We start from the raw sequence: 13,825 nt of genomic DNA, 5'->3' as shown, positions 1-13,825 counted from the left end.
CTTTCTCACCACAAGAGGGCAACCTATGATAAAGATTTGCTCAACGAAGACATGTACGGTATCTAATAAGATGGGTTTTCCAGCTGGTTTTGATGTCTTTCTGTTCTAGGTGCTGTTGAGCTGGATATAGAGGAGCCAGTTGCAGGGAATCCATGCTGGTGTGTGAGGTGACAACCAGGACACTTAACACTGGGCTGACTCAAAGTGCAGTATCACTGGTAAAGGTGCAAAAGTCTTGTGTATGGAGAAGATTCTTGCAGGTATATTTTACTCCAATATTTGGGTACCATTTTGAATAGGATACACAGGGCTTAGCATCTCATGGTGTCATAGGTGCCAGGCACCCACAAATTTAGGTGTCAGGGCCATGCAACCACAGCTGTGGGGCCAAGCTGGCATTCTTGCGTGGTGTACACCACGGGTCAGCAAACTTTTTCAGCAGGGGGCCAGTCCACTGTCCCTCAGACCTTGTGGGGGGCTGGACTACATTTTGAAGAAAAAAATTGAATGAATTCCTATGCCCCACAAATAACCCAGTTATGCATTTTAAAGAAAAGGACACATTCTACTTGTGTAAAAACACGCTGATTCCTGGATCGGCTGCAGGCCGGATTTAGAAGGTGACTGGGCTGGATCCAGCCCCCGGGCCTTAGTTTGCCTACCCATGGTGTACACAGTTGAGCAAGGGAGTTTTTATTACAATAGTGGTCTTCACTATAGCTGTACTTACGCAAGAATGTTTGCTTCTTAGGACTATCCAAACACGAAGGAAAAGTGTGTATCAAAATATTTAAGTCTTGCTTCCCTTCCACTAGGGAAATGGGTCTAGTGTATATAAATTAGAGTTGTCTCAAATCATTATAACAGATGGACAAACATTGGTGTTTAAAATCATTTAAACACTTTGGGGTTTGTTTGCTTTTTTGGTCTTGTCTTTATATCCATCCATCGTTTTGTAATCTGTCCCGAAGAAGAGCCATCACTTCAAAAATGTGTTGGACTTTTGAACCCTTTCAGTTGCTTAAATTCCATGTTTCCATAAGTGGATTAGTACATTAGATTTGGCTGCGTGTTCCCCTGCCTTTGCTGGTGTCCTCAGCACAAAAAGAAGTAGCCTAAGGAAAACAGGCCCCCCATGACAAAGTTTATACAACAAATGCCTTTATTACAGGAAACAGTTCAACATACTGCATGGTAGTAAATCAATTATAAGTGCATTTAAGTAATGTTTCTGGACATCATAACAGTCTCAATAGTTCTGCAAGACTTCTTCTGAGTCTTCTGACTCAGTTCAAGCAAGTGCAACTAATGGAATAGCCATTAACAGTAAAATACAAGAAAACAATGATATTTAGACTAGATAAGCAACAGCATATTTGTCACAACCAAACATCACAAAGCAGAGCTCACATACTGAAGACTATCACTAAAATGATTTGTTTTTTAAAACCAACATATTAATCTATTCCAAACAATCCGTTCTTGAACAATGTTACTTCAGTAACTCAGATATTTGTTTGCTTCCCCCCTCCAAGAGGATTTTTTTTTTTTTTTGCAATTATTATAAAGGAAGGGGGGAAGAGGAGGGCACAAGAAAAGATGTAAACATGTTGTGGTCTTTTGTTTTAAAGCCCATTGAGAGCAAAATACATTACATGCCACAAAGAAAGTGCATTTTATCTGGTGCCATCCATCAGAGCCAGCTTAAAAATCTCAAATTCTGCTTCTAAACTCAATGTTGTGAATTTACATAGGATTAGAGATATTTATCAACTTCTGGTGTAAAATAGCTAGAAAACATTTTGATCAATGCATAAAGCCTTTTGTAATTAATTCATAAAGTAATACAAAACACATTTTATTTCCTTAGAGTACAGCGATAAAAACACAAAACATTGAACCTTACAGACCTATTTTTATATATCTTTATAATGTATATAGATATATTTATATACAAACACACAATATACCAAAAACTAGCAAAGCACTTCAAAACAGTCAGTTCCCCTGTCCTGTACCCCCTGGATTTTGAAACCTGAACTAGTTTGTTTTTTTTTTTTTTTGCACTTACAGTCTGATAGGAATCCACAGAAGTAGTAATCAGAGTATATGTATCTGGCTAAAAATTATATAAAAAGACAGAACATTTTGCTTTTCAAATAACCTTCTAAATATATATTAAAAGTATCCAGTATTTCCATTAGTGCCAAAATTGGAAGCTCTCTTTTTCAAATATTTATAAAGTGAATTCCCCATATTAAAACAGACAATAAAAGAAACTCCTCCTGAAAACCAAAGGATGACTCACTCTCATTGCATTCTTTGGAAGGAGCTCCACTGATTCCAGTGGAAGTGAAACCGCAGGCATATGACATAGTCTTACAGGTTCTGAAACACGTTAGTAATTTTTGCAGCATTCGCCTAGGGATAAGTTGCCTCCTGTCCCCGTGTCAGATTAGAGGTAGGCTGCAGTTATTCCCCAGATAGATTCGTGCTAAATTTTGGTGGATGAAATTCCACTCCCTGCTCCGAGGTACGCTTGACTCTAATCTGAGGCTAACCTAAAGTCACCTCCTTGGCACAGGGAGCACAATATACTACTGTGAAAAAGCCCTCTAGTAATGTAGTAATTGTAGCTCTATCTGTGCATTGTCCAAGGCTCAGCCCTTCACTATGATGTTTGCAGGCAGATTCCTCCAAATCTGCATAGTTGTAATAACATCATATTGTATAACTGGAGTCTTAGGAGACTAGCAAGAGACTTTCATCCTGTATTGGACGGATGCTAGTTTCCCTAAAATTGTATTGTTAATCAGGCAAAAGGAAATATTTGGCACAGTGTTTACAATAAAACATGACAGGATTTTAACTCATTATCACTACAGTAAAAAATAAAATTTAACAATGCCATTTTTACTCTGCAACTCTGCTCCGTTACAACTGCATATTCAGAATCTTGACTAGGTTTTCAAAAGTTACTTCTTAAATTGGCTGGTGGTATTTGAAAAGATCAAAACCACTTGATGACCTAACCCAGACATCCTCAATTTCATGCCCATCCAGATATTTTGAACTATTACTCCCAAATCAATCCTACCCAGCACAGCAACTCTAGCTGGATTTGACAGAGGTGGTCATAGTCTAAAATATAATGAAGGCATCATTGTGGGGAAGACTGGCCCGACTCCCTATGGCAACCAGTTTCAAGTAACCACTCACAGGGCTGAATGTACACAGTCACTGATAGAGCCCACTGCAAGCACCACTTAACCTGCTCACAGTTAAGGCCCACTGACAAACACCCATGTCTCCTGCCTAAAAATAAATGGGACGTGAAAGCAGTTCAATTGCTTTCCCTTTGTCTTAAAACTGCATTACCTACAGCAGGCTTCCTCAACCTTGGCTCTCCAGTTGTTTTTGGCCTACAACTCCCATGATCCCTAGCTAGCAGGACCAGTGTCAGGGATGATGGGAACTGTAGTCTCAAAACATCTGGAGGACTGAGGTTGAGGAAGCCTGACTTAGAGGGAGAGAAATACACATTTCTTCCGCGACGCCATTCCTTTTCGTCCCTCTAAAGCAGAATTTGAAGTGTGCCAAGAATGGAAATTTGAGCAATTCACCATGGGCGGCATTTAACCATTTTAGTAGACCTTTAGGAAGATTTCTGAACAGGTACAATGTAACACATGTTCTTATGAAAAATGCATAGTTTTACAGTTACAGATACATTCATTAAAATCCATAGATTCTTCTGGGAGCAGACATAAATCAAAACACAGTTTTCCTGCAAACGTTAACTGTGGAAGCAGTAATTCCGGGGCAGGGAACCTCAGATGTGGGAGCCAAATGTGGCCCTCAGGACTTTCCACAGGCTACACCCCCTGCCTGCCTTGAAATGCATCCTTGAACTCTGATAGTGATTCTTGTTTGCCTGGATTGAGACTATAGGATGTGGAGTGTCTGCGTAGAAACTAGCCTATTGTACAAAGGTAAAATTCACATTTGTTGCTCTGCCTGCTTTTTGCCTCAGGTCCCATTCTCCCCTGGGAACTTTCCCAGAAGGGGACAGGGTCCTAGGTCTGGAAAAGGTTCCCCCACCCCTGCAGGAACTGAATAATATTAACTACATTTCCTTCTTGAAACCTTTTTTTGTTATCAGAATCCACTAGTTCAATTTAAAGTGATATTCCCCAAACTAATTAGGGGATTCCCAATGAGCCTTTTGTTAACAGGTTGTTTTTTTCCTTTAGTATAAATATGCTGCAGTTTTATAGAACTCTGCAAGTAATCCCTAGAAAACCAAACTCAACACATGAATTAAATATTTAAGATTGACATATTAGGCTGCAATCCTAACCTGGGAATAGGCCCCATAAAATTGAGTAAGTTTTACTTCTGAGTAGACATGGTTAGGATTGTACTGTCCATTTCTTAAATATAAACTAGTGCTTTTGCGCTTACCAAGTGTGCTTGATAACATGTATTCCATGTACACTTTGGAACTTAGCTTTTCCCCCCAAAAAAGAAAGCTTATTATTGTACCATGTGCCTCTCCAACATTCACTAAAATTATACATTTTCAGCAGCAATACAATCTTGACAGGGAGAAAAAGGGTATGGAAATCTCTTACACTTCTCTTCTAGAAAGCTCTGAACCTGACGAACATGCATACTAAAACATAACTTCTCACATGTGAAGGCTAGGAGCATAATTCACAAATAAGCCAAAGCTTCTATAAGCTGCAATGGAGCTCAGAGATGGACATGAGACAGAAACAGGAGATAAAAGTTGAATTAGCATAGACATTCAACAGTGATTGCAGCTATAAACCTCTGCTAGATATTCTTTACTCCAGAAAATCTTAGAAAAGTTCAGCAAAAATCTGCAAGAGAGCTTCAGAAAAGTAGTTCTGTAGACTACAGCCTAGGTTTCCAAGCTTGTAGAGCCAGGCAGAATTTCCCCTTATAGGCTAACCTTCTCACAAGCTGATTTGTTTAGTGAAGTTTACACACTGAGCTGGCCTTGAGAGAGGTTGAACATATGTACAGCTTGCAACTTTGCCACGTCTGTCAAAAACCAAAAAGTAGGTCGGATTCAGACAGGTTGCCCAGGGTTGTCTTCTGATTTAATACCACTGTTAGTAAACTGATATTAAAGCAGTTTCCTGTTTTGGATACCACAAGGAGCTCTGATTTAAAAGCAAACCAAGATCTCCACACTGAAGGCAATGCTCAAGAGAAGGGGACAGGGAAGAGTATGCAGGCCTGACCCATGTTCCTGTCTTCACAAACAATGGTTTGTAAAACAGGCGATGTTGCATTCAAACTGGGCCTATACCACCTTAGTCAGAACCATGATATTTCCACAACATCAGAATCTGATTAAAACATCTACATCTAAACATTTAAAGAAAATCTCAATTAACTGTAAGAAAACGGAAAGCTTGCAGTTCAGGTTCTTAGCCTCAACTTTCTAACAGTCTATAGTTTGTCTTGTTGACATTAAAGCATATATTTAAATACTTATTCCCAGCAAATGACAGGAGCTGCAGCCCTTACCAATTTTGTCTGAAAATCAGCTCTACTATTTCATTTGAAACATTTCCAAATATGAACTTAGGATCCCAGACTTCAGATACATATTATTTTCTAAGAACAAAATGGTTTCTCCCCTACCCTCCACTTTTAAAAGAAAATGACCACCTTCCTGGAGCAAAACAAAGTTCCTTTTTTTTAGGATGGGGGGGGGGAAATCTGCTGTAAATTATAATTAGCCATGCTACTCTTTGTTAAGATGGACTGGTGCCATTATTGCAACCCGAGGAAGGTTTTATTATATTCAAATATTTAATCAGAGCTTGGCAATTGCAACAGATCATGTTCATTAATTTACTCTACCTGTGTAATTAAGCCACAAGCTTGATTAGGGTGGTATTCAGCTAAATAGCTGTGCAACTGGAATGACTTCTCGTCTCCCCCTCAATAGTGGACCTTGGGGTCTCAAATTTAAGTGGATCCCTGTGCGACACCAATATTTGGTGCCCCCACCTCTCACCTTCCATTCTACATCATAGCTGTGGCACTGCCTCCAACTCTGCCTCCAATGTGACCGACCCAGTTGCTCTCCCCTAAACCCACCTCTGTCCCCCTGGTGTGACCTTTGTGCCATTCCCAAATCTGCTCCAGTGGGTTGGGGGAACTCCCCAAACAGATTTAGGGGGGCTGTGGGGAAGAAAGGGGGAAAGTCATCTTGTGCAAGTTGTTCTGCTTGTGCAGTTATTGAGTTGACCACCACCCATAGTGATTGGCATGAAAGATTTACTGTTGTATTCAGTGGTGATTTTTCATTGACAGAAACCCCTTGGATCCAGCACTGGCTTCTATTAATGGAACAAGAGAGAGAGGTGGTTTTTGCCAAATACATCCAGCAGCTCCCAGGTGTCACCTCCCAGGCTGTTCTGAGGGGTGTGTGTGTGTCTCACAACCCCCAGGAGCAGATTTGGGGGTAGGTTGCAGGGGTGGAAAAGGAATTGTGAAAATATCCTTCCTTTCGGACATGCTGAGGAAAACCTTTACTGGATCAAAGAGGCTTCTGTCAAAGTGTCTACTAGATCTAATATATACAACCCACAGAAGCTAAGAGTGAAATTAATTCAATGCATTTCTTCCAAGTTCTCATTTTATATCACATAAACACAAATCAACAAATACCACAAGGATCATTCAACAGTAGATAAAAAGTTCAATTATTTTGACATGAGAAGACATAGGGGAAGGCAGGAACAATCTGCCATCTACCACTGCTGTATTAATTTCAATGTTGGATTGTGTAGGACCCCTGCACAACCCCAATGAAATGAATGGAGACTGTGATAATGCTAATGCTTTGCTAAATGTAGTGGATTTTTAATGTACGTTAGCCTCTGTTCTCCACCCCCACCAGAAATCTGTACAATTTGAGTGCATTTTAAGGTATATGATATTGATAACCTGAATTGCATGACTACGGTATCCCTAAACAGGGCTTTCTGATATAGCTTGAATATTTGTCTTCACACTGACTTTCCTCCAGATCCGTAACAATAAAACATCAATGGTTAAAAAAGAAAAGAAAAAGCAAACTACAAGATAACCTGCTCCCTGGATCTTTAATCTTTGGCTAACTTTAGGGGTTTTAGATAGCATTTTTTCTTTTTCTTTTGAAGAATGTAAGGGGGGGGGGGGAGATCATTCCTTATGATGTTTGAAAAGCTTTCAGTCTTGTGGTTAAAAACAAATAATCATTATCTAGGGCTGTGGGTCAATTCAAAGTATGTTTTGAAACCAGCAAATTTTAAGCTACCTTAATGTTGTATAAATGCCGAAACTAGGCAGAGACCAGTTTATGACATACAAGACAAGACTTTTTCAGGACTAGAATACTAGTTAACCTTCCTTTCCTGTGGGACATATGGCCCTGAGAATAGGATTCAAACTGACAATGACAAGAAAATCCCTCTCTGAAATGGATTTTCAAACTACATCCCTATTCAAATTTATGTACCCTCAACACATTTTGGAAACCTATGAGATTGGCTAAAAGTTCTGGGTATACAGACTTTCTAGTAAGATGCTGCAAAATTATTCTTCACAGTGGCTTATACTTTTCTTCAACAAGATAGCCCTTTGTTTAATAGAAAAGCAATATTGCACCATTCAGTAAGGCTGTTGTTGCTTTCCTTTTTTATTTTTTGCTATAACTACTGCATATCTGAGATACTAAGACCACCACAAGACAGGTTAATTTTACAACATTTTGTAAAGAGCCAATTAAGCTTGCTATTTCTTGGCATATCTTTAATTACTTCTCCCTTTTATATATAAATTGTGGGAGAAAAAAAAAAGCTTTCTGGATCTATACAACAAATGGCATGGCACCTCAAAAAATCCAGATTGTCGTGCAATGTAAATGTATAAATACAATATTAGAAATATAATGTCACATTCTAGCACCCTAATAGTGTAAGGGACTCAGCTTCATTGTTAAGTAGTCCTAATTCAAAAAAACATAAGCAAGTTAAATTAAATATGAGCTTATATGTTTTGCTGAACTAGGGACTCCTAAGACAGAAAATCACACAGAATGACGACGCTCAAAAACCTCTTTTCCTCAGACAATCCACCTGACTCTAATTTGTCTGCCAATCAACTCCTACTCTTTTGTCTGGTGCAATAGATTCTGGAACACCTGCAATGCCTAGCAGCTTCCTGGCCATTACTATATTCACACTGGGGCACCCCAAATTTCCAAAGAACACCCTTGCAAACTGATTATAATCAGTTTCTCATTGGCATCTGGTTGGCAATTTTTCTTTTTAAAAGACTCTGAATTAGATGGGTCATAGGCCTGATCCTGCAGGCTCTTTTTATGTTCTTAATATACTGAACTCACTTGTTTCGTTGGGCAGACTTTAGTATTCATTTTCCACAAAACTTTTTGCAAAAGTTAAAGTTCTCGCAAGATCAGCATCCCTATGAGAGCTCTGATCACGAAAAGGAATCATGCACTATATACTGGACTTGAGGGCCAGGCGTTTTGACAGAATGGGAGTATACAAAAACAGTATTACATTATGCTCAGATAAAGGATTGGTGGCCCCTCATTCACATACAAAATACTGCCTTTTGTTGGGTTTCTTGTATGTGTAGCCACAAAAAGGCCAATTATGCCATATTTTCATATGCAGGAATATGAATAAATCTCATTTTTATTTAAAATTCTATCTTGCTGACATGAAGTAAACACAGAGGGAGCTTCATTAAAACAAATCTATAAAGAAAAAATAAATAACAAACAATTTAAAAAAAGCTCTGGTAAGAAGTTTCCATCTGAACACAGATCAGAAGGGAAACAAACCTCAAGCTGTCTTACAGCATCTTCCTTGCCTGTTTCCCCCCAGCACAATACTGAGTTTTCATGCACTTGGCACCCCCTTGAATCTGCTGCCTATTTTGGGACTGAAAAGATGCCTGAAAGTGGATTCTGCAACACCTTGGGTACAGATAAGACCGGTATTGCCTGGGAAAGAATTTAATTTCTCCTTTGGGAGAGGATCACTGGGGGGCAAATGGACGTCCCATGTTGATCCACTCTAATACAGGGCATAGGAATGACTGGCTTGACAATGTCCAAATACCTTTTTGTCTTTGAAAGACACACTATTTGCACATAATAAACTTACTTTTTTTTAATGAGTGGTCATTCTGTTGCTGACACTTGAGCAGTGTGATTGTAGAAAGAATGGTCAACTGCCAATTAAATTAGAGTCCACTGGAATTCAATTCCTAATATAAACACATGTCACCTTTCAAAACCCGCCTTACTGAAGATACACAAGATTAAGATAAATGCTGGTTTCTATAAACAATTTCAAGGGACTAATTTTTCAAATTTTATTGAATAAATCTGGCTAGAAAACAAAACTTTTTATACTTTACATCTCTCTCTGTGCTCAACCAATTCTATTTAAAACAAAACTATGTTGCTATTCTTTGTGTTTTCCTTCCTGAGGGAAATAATTTATTTACATAATTTTAAGAGTCAATAGGGCGGGGTGGGGAGATAACAATTAGGGGGCAAGCCTATGGTAAGATTCACAGTTTAGGATGGGGTGGATCTTTAGAATAGGGATCAGGTTGACAACAGCATATTCCACATTTCAACTAGAATCAGTGACAAAGAACCAAAGAACCAGAAACAATTGTGTGAGTTCAAGAAGCCTCAGATTTGTTTTCTTCCACTGCATGCTCAACTTCTTTTGAAATGAAAGAGGCGGTTTTTCAAAGGGGCAGTAGAATAAAAACTTCCACTGAGCTGCAAGTCCCGTGCATTTTTTTTTGTTTGTGGTGGTGTAATTTTCATGTATAACACTAACCACAAGACAGTTATCAACAGGTTCATCCAAGAAATGGCTAACTCTGACATGGTCGGACATTCAAAACTGGGCTGTATCCAAATAAACTTCACTCAGAGTAGACCCACTGAAATGAATGGACTTCAGCAAGTATTTTTTTTTAAAAAACCAGCCTTTAAATAGTTCACTGCAGCCACCTGTGGTTCAGTGTAGCCTTTTTCTCACCTGACAAGCTGGCATAATTACAATTCTAGCTAATGACCTACTTTCTGTGGTTTTCCAAACCCTATTGAAATTCTACAACAATAAAAAAAATGTTATTCTGAAAGGAATTTTAGAACAAGCAGTTACTATGTACAACAAGGCAAGCTCAAGCAGTTCTATTGTAAAATTATGCTCTTCTCTTCCTATCAGAGGTCTAGTAGAATCACTTATAAGGTGGTTCAGTCATTGAGTAAAGAACCAAATCCTATCTTAGGGCAGCTTGGCCTTAAACCTAGCTATGGCAAACAGTAGTTCAAACAAAGCCTATCTCAGTGTTGCCACATGGAACACTCCCACCGTTCGAGACTTGAACCATACACAGTATAAGAAAGCTTTGCAGAGCAGAGAAATGGAGATGGGAGAAATAAGTTGTCGATGCTGATTAATTTTTATGAACGCTATCACATTAAGACAGAGTGTCATGGGCAATATTCAGCAGGCACTATCCTGGGAAGATCATGTTTCAGTGTTTCTAGCCCTCATGAATGCAGAGTTAAGTTGAAAATGCCTGACAAAAATGCTAAAACGTTCAAGGGTCAAACATTGGTTTTCATCTCTTGTGAATATTTAGATATGTCAAGGGCTGACTTCAGCTCTGAACATTTGAGAGCACCAATAATAATTTGGTACAGTCCCTATCATATGCAACCATCCTGAAACAGAATTTCCAATCATATCCATAAATACATGCAATGAAATACCAGCTATGGGTTTCTAGTTTATTATGTATTTCCAATACCTGCCCCCGCACCCGCCTGTCAACAGCCTAAATATTTACCATCCTCTGCCCCTACAGTTTCTGGTTTTGTGACCTTGAGTCATATTAATGGTTTATTTGAATGTGAGTTATCATTCTGCAACTTGTATGGCAATATTGTCCTGTGAAAATGCCACAGAACTAGAACAGGACCATGTGAACTTCAACTGGAACATTTAATTGATAAAAAATTTGCTCTCTTGAGTGCAAAGTATTTCTGCAGTACTTCATTCTTCTTAAAACGTGTGATTGCAAAGTCAAACTCTTGGTCTATCGATGCCAATAACATCTATTCCAAATGGTAGTGGCTCTCTAAGAAGGCCTCATACAGAGGTCTTTCGTAGTCCTGTTTAAGGTTTTTTAATGGAAATGCCAGGAATTGGACCTGGGTCTTTTAGCAAGCATGCCTTCTACAAACATTGCCTATGCAACATTAGGAATGAAACTGTGCCTTACCTTTTCTCCCCCTGAACATTAAGGAAGTAGGTTAATGTTTGTACTCATCTCCAAGCAACAGGTCCAAACAGAGGTTATGGGTGATTCCTATTCAGTGAACCTCAAACAGATCATTGTGAACACTCAGAGATATATGGCAACACAAAAGAATGACTGCAACCTAACACATTACAAATTAAAGCATGAACACATGGAGGGACTGTTACATTAGGTATACAACTCTGGAATTAGCAGTTAGCTTCCTGATCACATAAACACTATGCATTGCTTATACTTGAAGATGCAACTAAAAACAAGGCTTCACTCCTCTGCCTCTCAAATATTACTTTTTCTTTAACTTTAATGGTCAGGCTAGATCTAAACAGTTGCCATGTAGAGTAACAAGACTATTCGTTGTTCTTTTTTTTAAATGTCATTTTGTATCAAACTCATGCCTTCTGTTATTTCACTGCCACATCTCCAGGAGGGCATGATCCTTATCCCGCAGCTGTTAAGACTGACTGCATCAGCTCAAGATCTGTAGGATTGTGTTCTTTGGAGGTGTTAGAGAAAACTGCTTGAATTTCTTTTGAGGCTGCTTACATGGGAGAACCCTATGGATGCAACTCAGTCATTTCCCAAATACGCTTGTTTTGGAATCTTAGGCTTACCTGTACAGAACCCTACAAAGGAAGAGGCCTATTATTAAAGCTATTTTTTAAAAAAGTTTGCATGAGGACCAACCCTAGCTATAGATTCTGTGCTCCAATTAAATGTTGTGCTGCCCCCATAGCCATCGGTAGACACCAGTATCTGTGGTCTTACAAAAAATAAAATTTGCCTATGACTTGTAGTCATGCAATAGTTGGACTGACATCCACATAGGCTTCCATTCTTGCTCTTGTTTTCCCAACTTGGGATACCATTCTTTTTCCACCTGAGTTAATGTCACAGGACAAAATCCACCAGGACGTTTTAAGAACAAGCACCCCATTGTGCTATTGCACCAATCTCATTTTGTTTTAGTAGGGCCTGCCCAGGCAAACAATTTCTATCTACCTGTATGCATTTTCCCCACTGATTTTCAAAAGCTCGCTCAGCCACCACCCCACTAATAAAATCTGTGCCTTCTAATGGACCCCAACCCAATACTAAATTACGCTAAAGCACCAAGACCTATCAAAGTGCAAGGCAGCTTGAAGACCTTTTATTTCTGACCTTGAAACAACTTTACCCTCTAAGGTTTTTTTTATATACACATATAACTGCTATGCTACACTCATATTTTACTTATTGGAAAGCATTTAAGTTGTTGTTGTTGAGCTGTTTTCCTCCATGTAGCCTTTACCCCCAGAAATAATGCCTTGTATTTTAACTGATCTGTTCATTTCAGAATGTCATATAAAAAGGCAGGGAAGGAAGCTGCTGGTTTGGATCGTCACATCCCTGAATAAATGCTGACAAAAGTCCACATGGCTGCCCATGCTCCTCCTTAACAGGACCTTTAGCACAAAGAATTTTCCTGCAATCACTTCTAGGAAGATCATATTGGAACCCAAGTTCTTATTCTTATTTCAACCGAAGGTTGTTTAATGTTATTGACTCCCTTCCCACTTGTGGTTGTACTTTTTAGTTTGGGTGTGCTGGTGATTCCCCTGCCCTCTCCAGGTATCCTCCTTTAGCACAGAAACAAGACTCGTGCTTGGGCTTCAGGTTTGAGACCTCTCACAAAAGATTCTTCTTCACAAGGATGCTTGTCTTTCCAGCAAAGCCGCATCCTAGTACCTCTAAAGGACACTTCCCACCTCTGAAGCAAGACTTGCTCACATTATAATTATTCACCACTCCCGGGAGAGCTGCTCTTGAGAAAACTGTAGCTTATGTTATGCATTTGTGTGGTGCATAAACATTTTAGGAAAAGAAGTATCACTTGATTCCCCACCCCCCCATCCCAAAGTTCACAACACAGACAATAATGCAGTGTGAAAAAACACATGGTCCCGGCAGGCAAATTGTTCAAGGTTATTAAAGAGAGTTCTTTTCTTTTTTTTCTTTTAAAGAAAAAAAAGACATATAGCTGCTCCTGCTTCAAAACTTTTTGAAGGTTTTGTTTTTGTTTGTTTCCCACTATATTGCTGCATGTTGGCTTCGAAGAAGTCCTTCTCTTGGGGTATAACTACTTCACCTTAGAGTGCAAAGTAGAAGCCAGCACTGAAGGAAGTGGACAGAAAAAGAAGAAGAAAATCACACAGCCTGGCTGTAGTGAGAAAATCCTGCCATAAATCACTCCATACCCCTCCATCGTTTTTTCCACGCTTTAGTCAATGAACCTCTGGCAGGCCTTCTTCCATCGACAAGCTGTGCACCACATATCTCTGTTCTCCATCCCATACACTTTGCGACATTTCTTCCCCTCTCCTCTCGGTTTTCTGTCAGAATAATGAGAAGGAAAGCTGGTTTATGGTTATTTCAT

General features: G+C 39.2%; 1 protein-coding gene across 4 annotated transcripts in view; it reads right to left on the bottom strand.

The window, feature by feature from the left end:
- Positions 1–1,144: 1,144 nt before the first annotated feature.
- Positions 1,145–13,825, bottom strand: part of ZNF704 (zinc finger protein 704) — a 55,133-nt gene continuing 42,452 nt past the window's right edge. For 3 of the 4 annotated variants that reach the window (XM_083747844.1, XM_083747843.1, XM_083747842.1), the window contains one exon: positions 1,145–13,781. In XM_083747844.1, coding sequence (XP_083603970.1) covers positions 13,670–13,781 — 112 coding nt within the window. In that variant the 3' untranslated portion in view covers positions 1,145–13,669. The remainder of the gene's footprint in view (positions 13,782–13,825) is intronic. The other variant, XR_014566491.1, reaches the window with a different exon arrangement.

Source organism: Podarcis gaigeae, assembly GCF_964106915.1.
Source record: "Podarcis gaigeae genome assembly, chromosome: 7".
Taxonomy (NCBI): domain Eukaryota; kingdom Metazoa; phylum Chordata; class Lepidosauria; order Squamata; family Lacertidae; genus Podarcis; species Podarcis gaigeae.
This window is presented reverse-complemented; position numbering and strand designations above follow the sequence as displayed.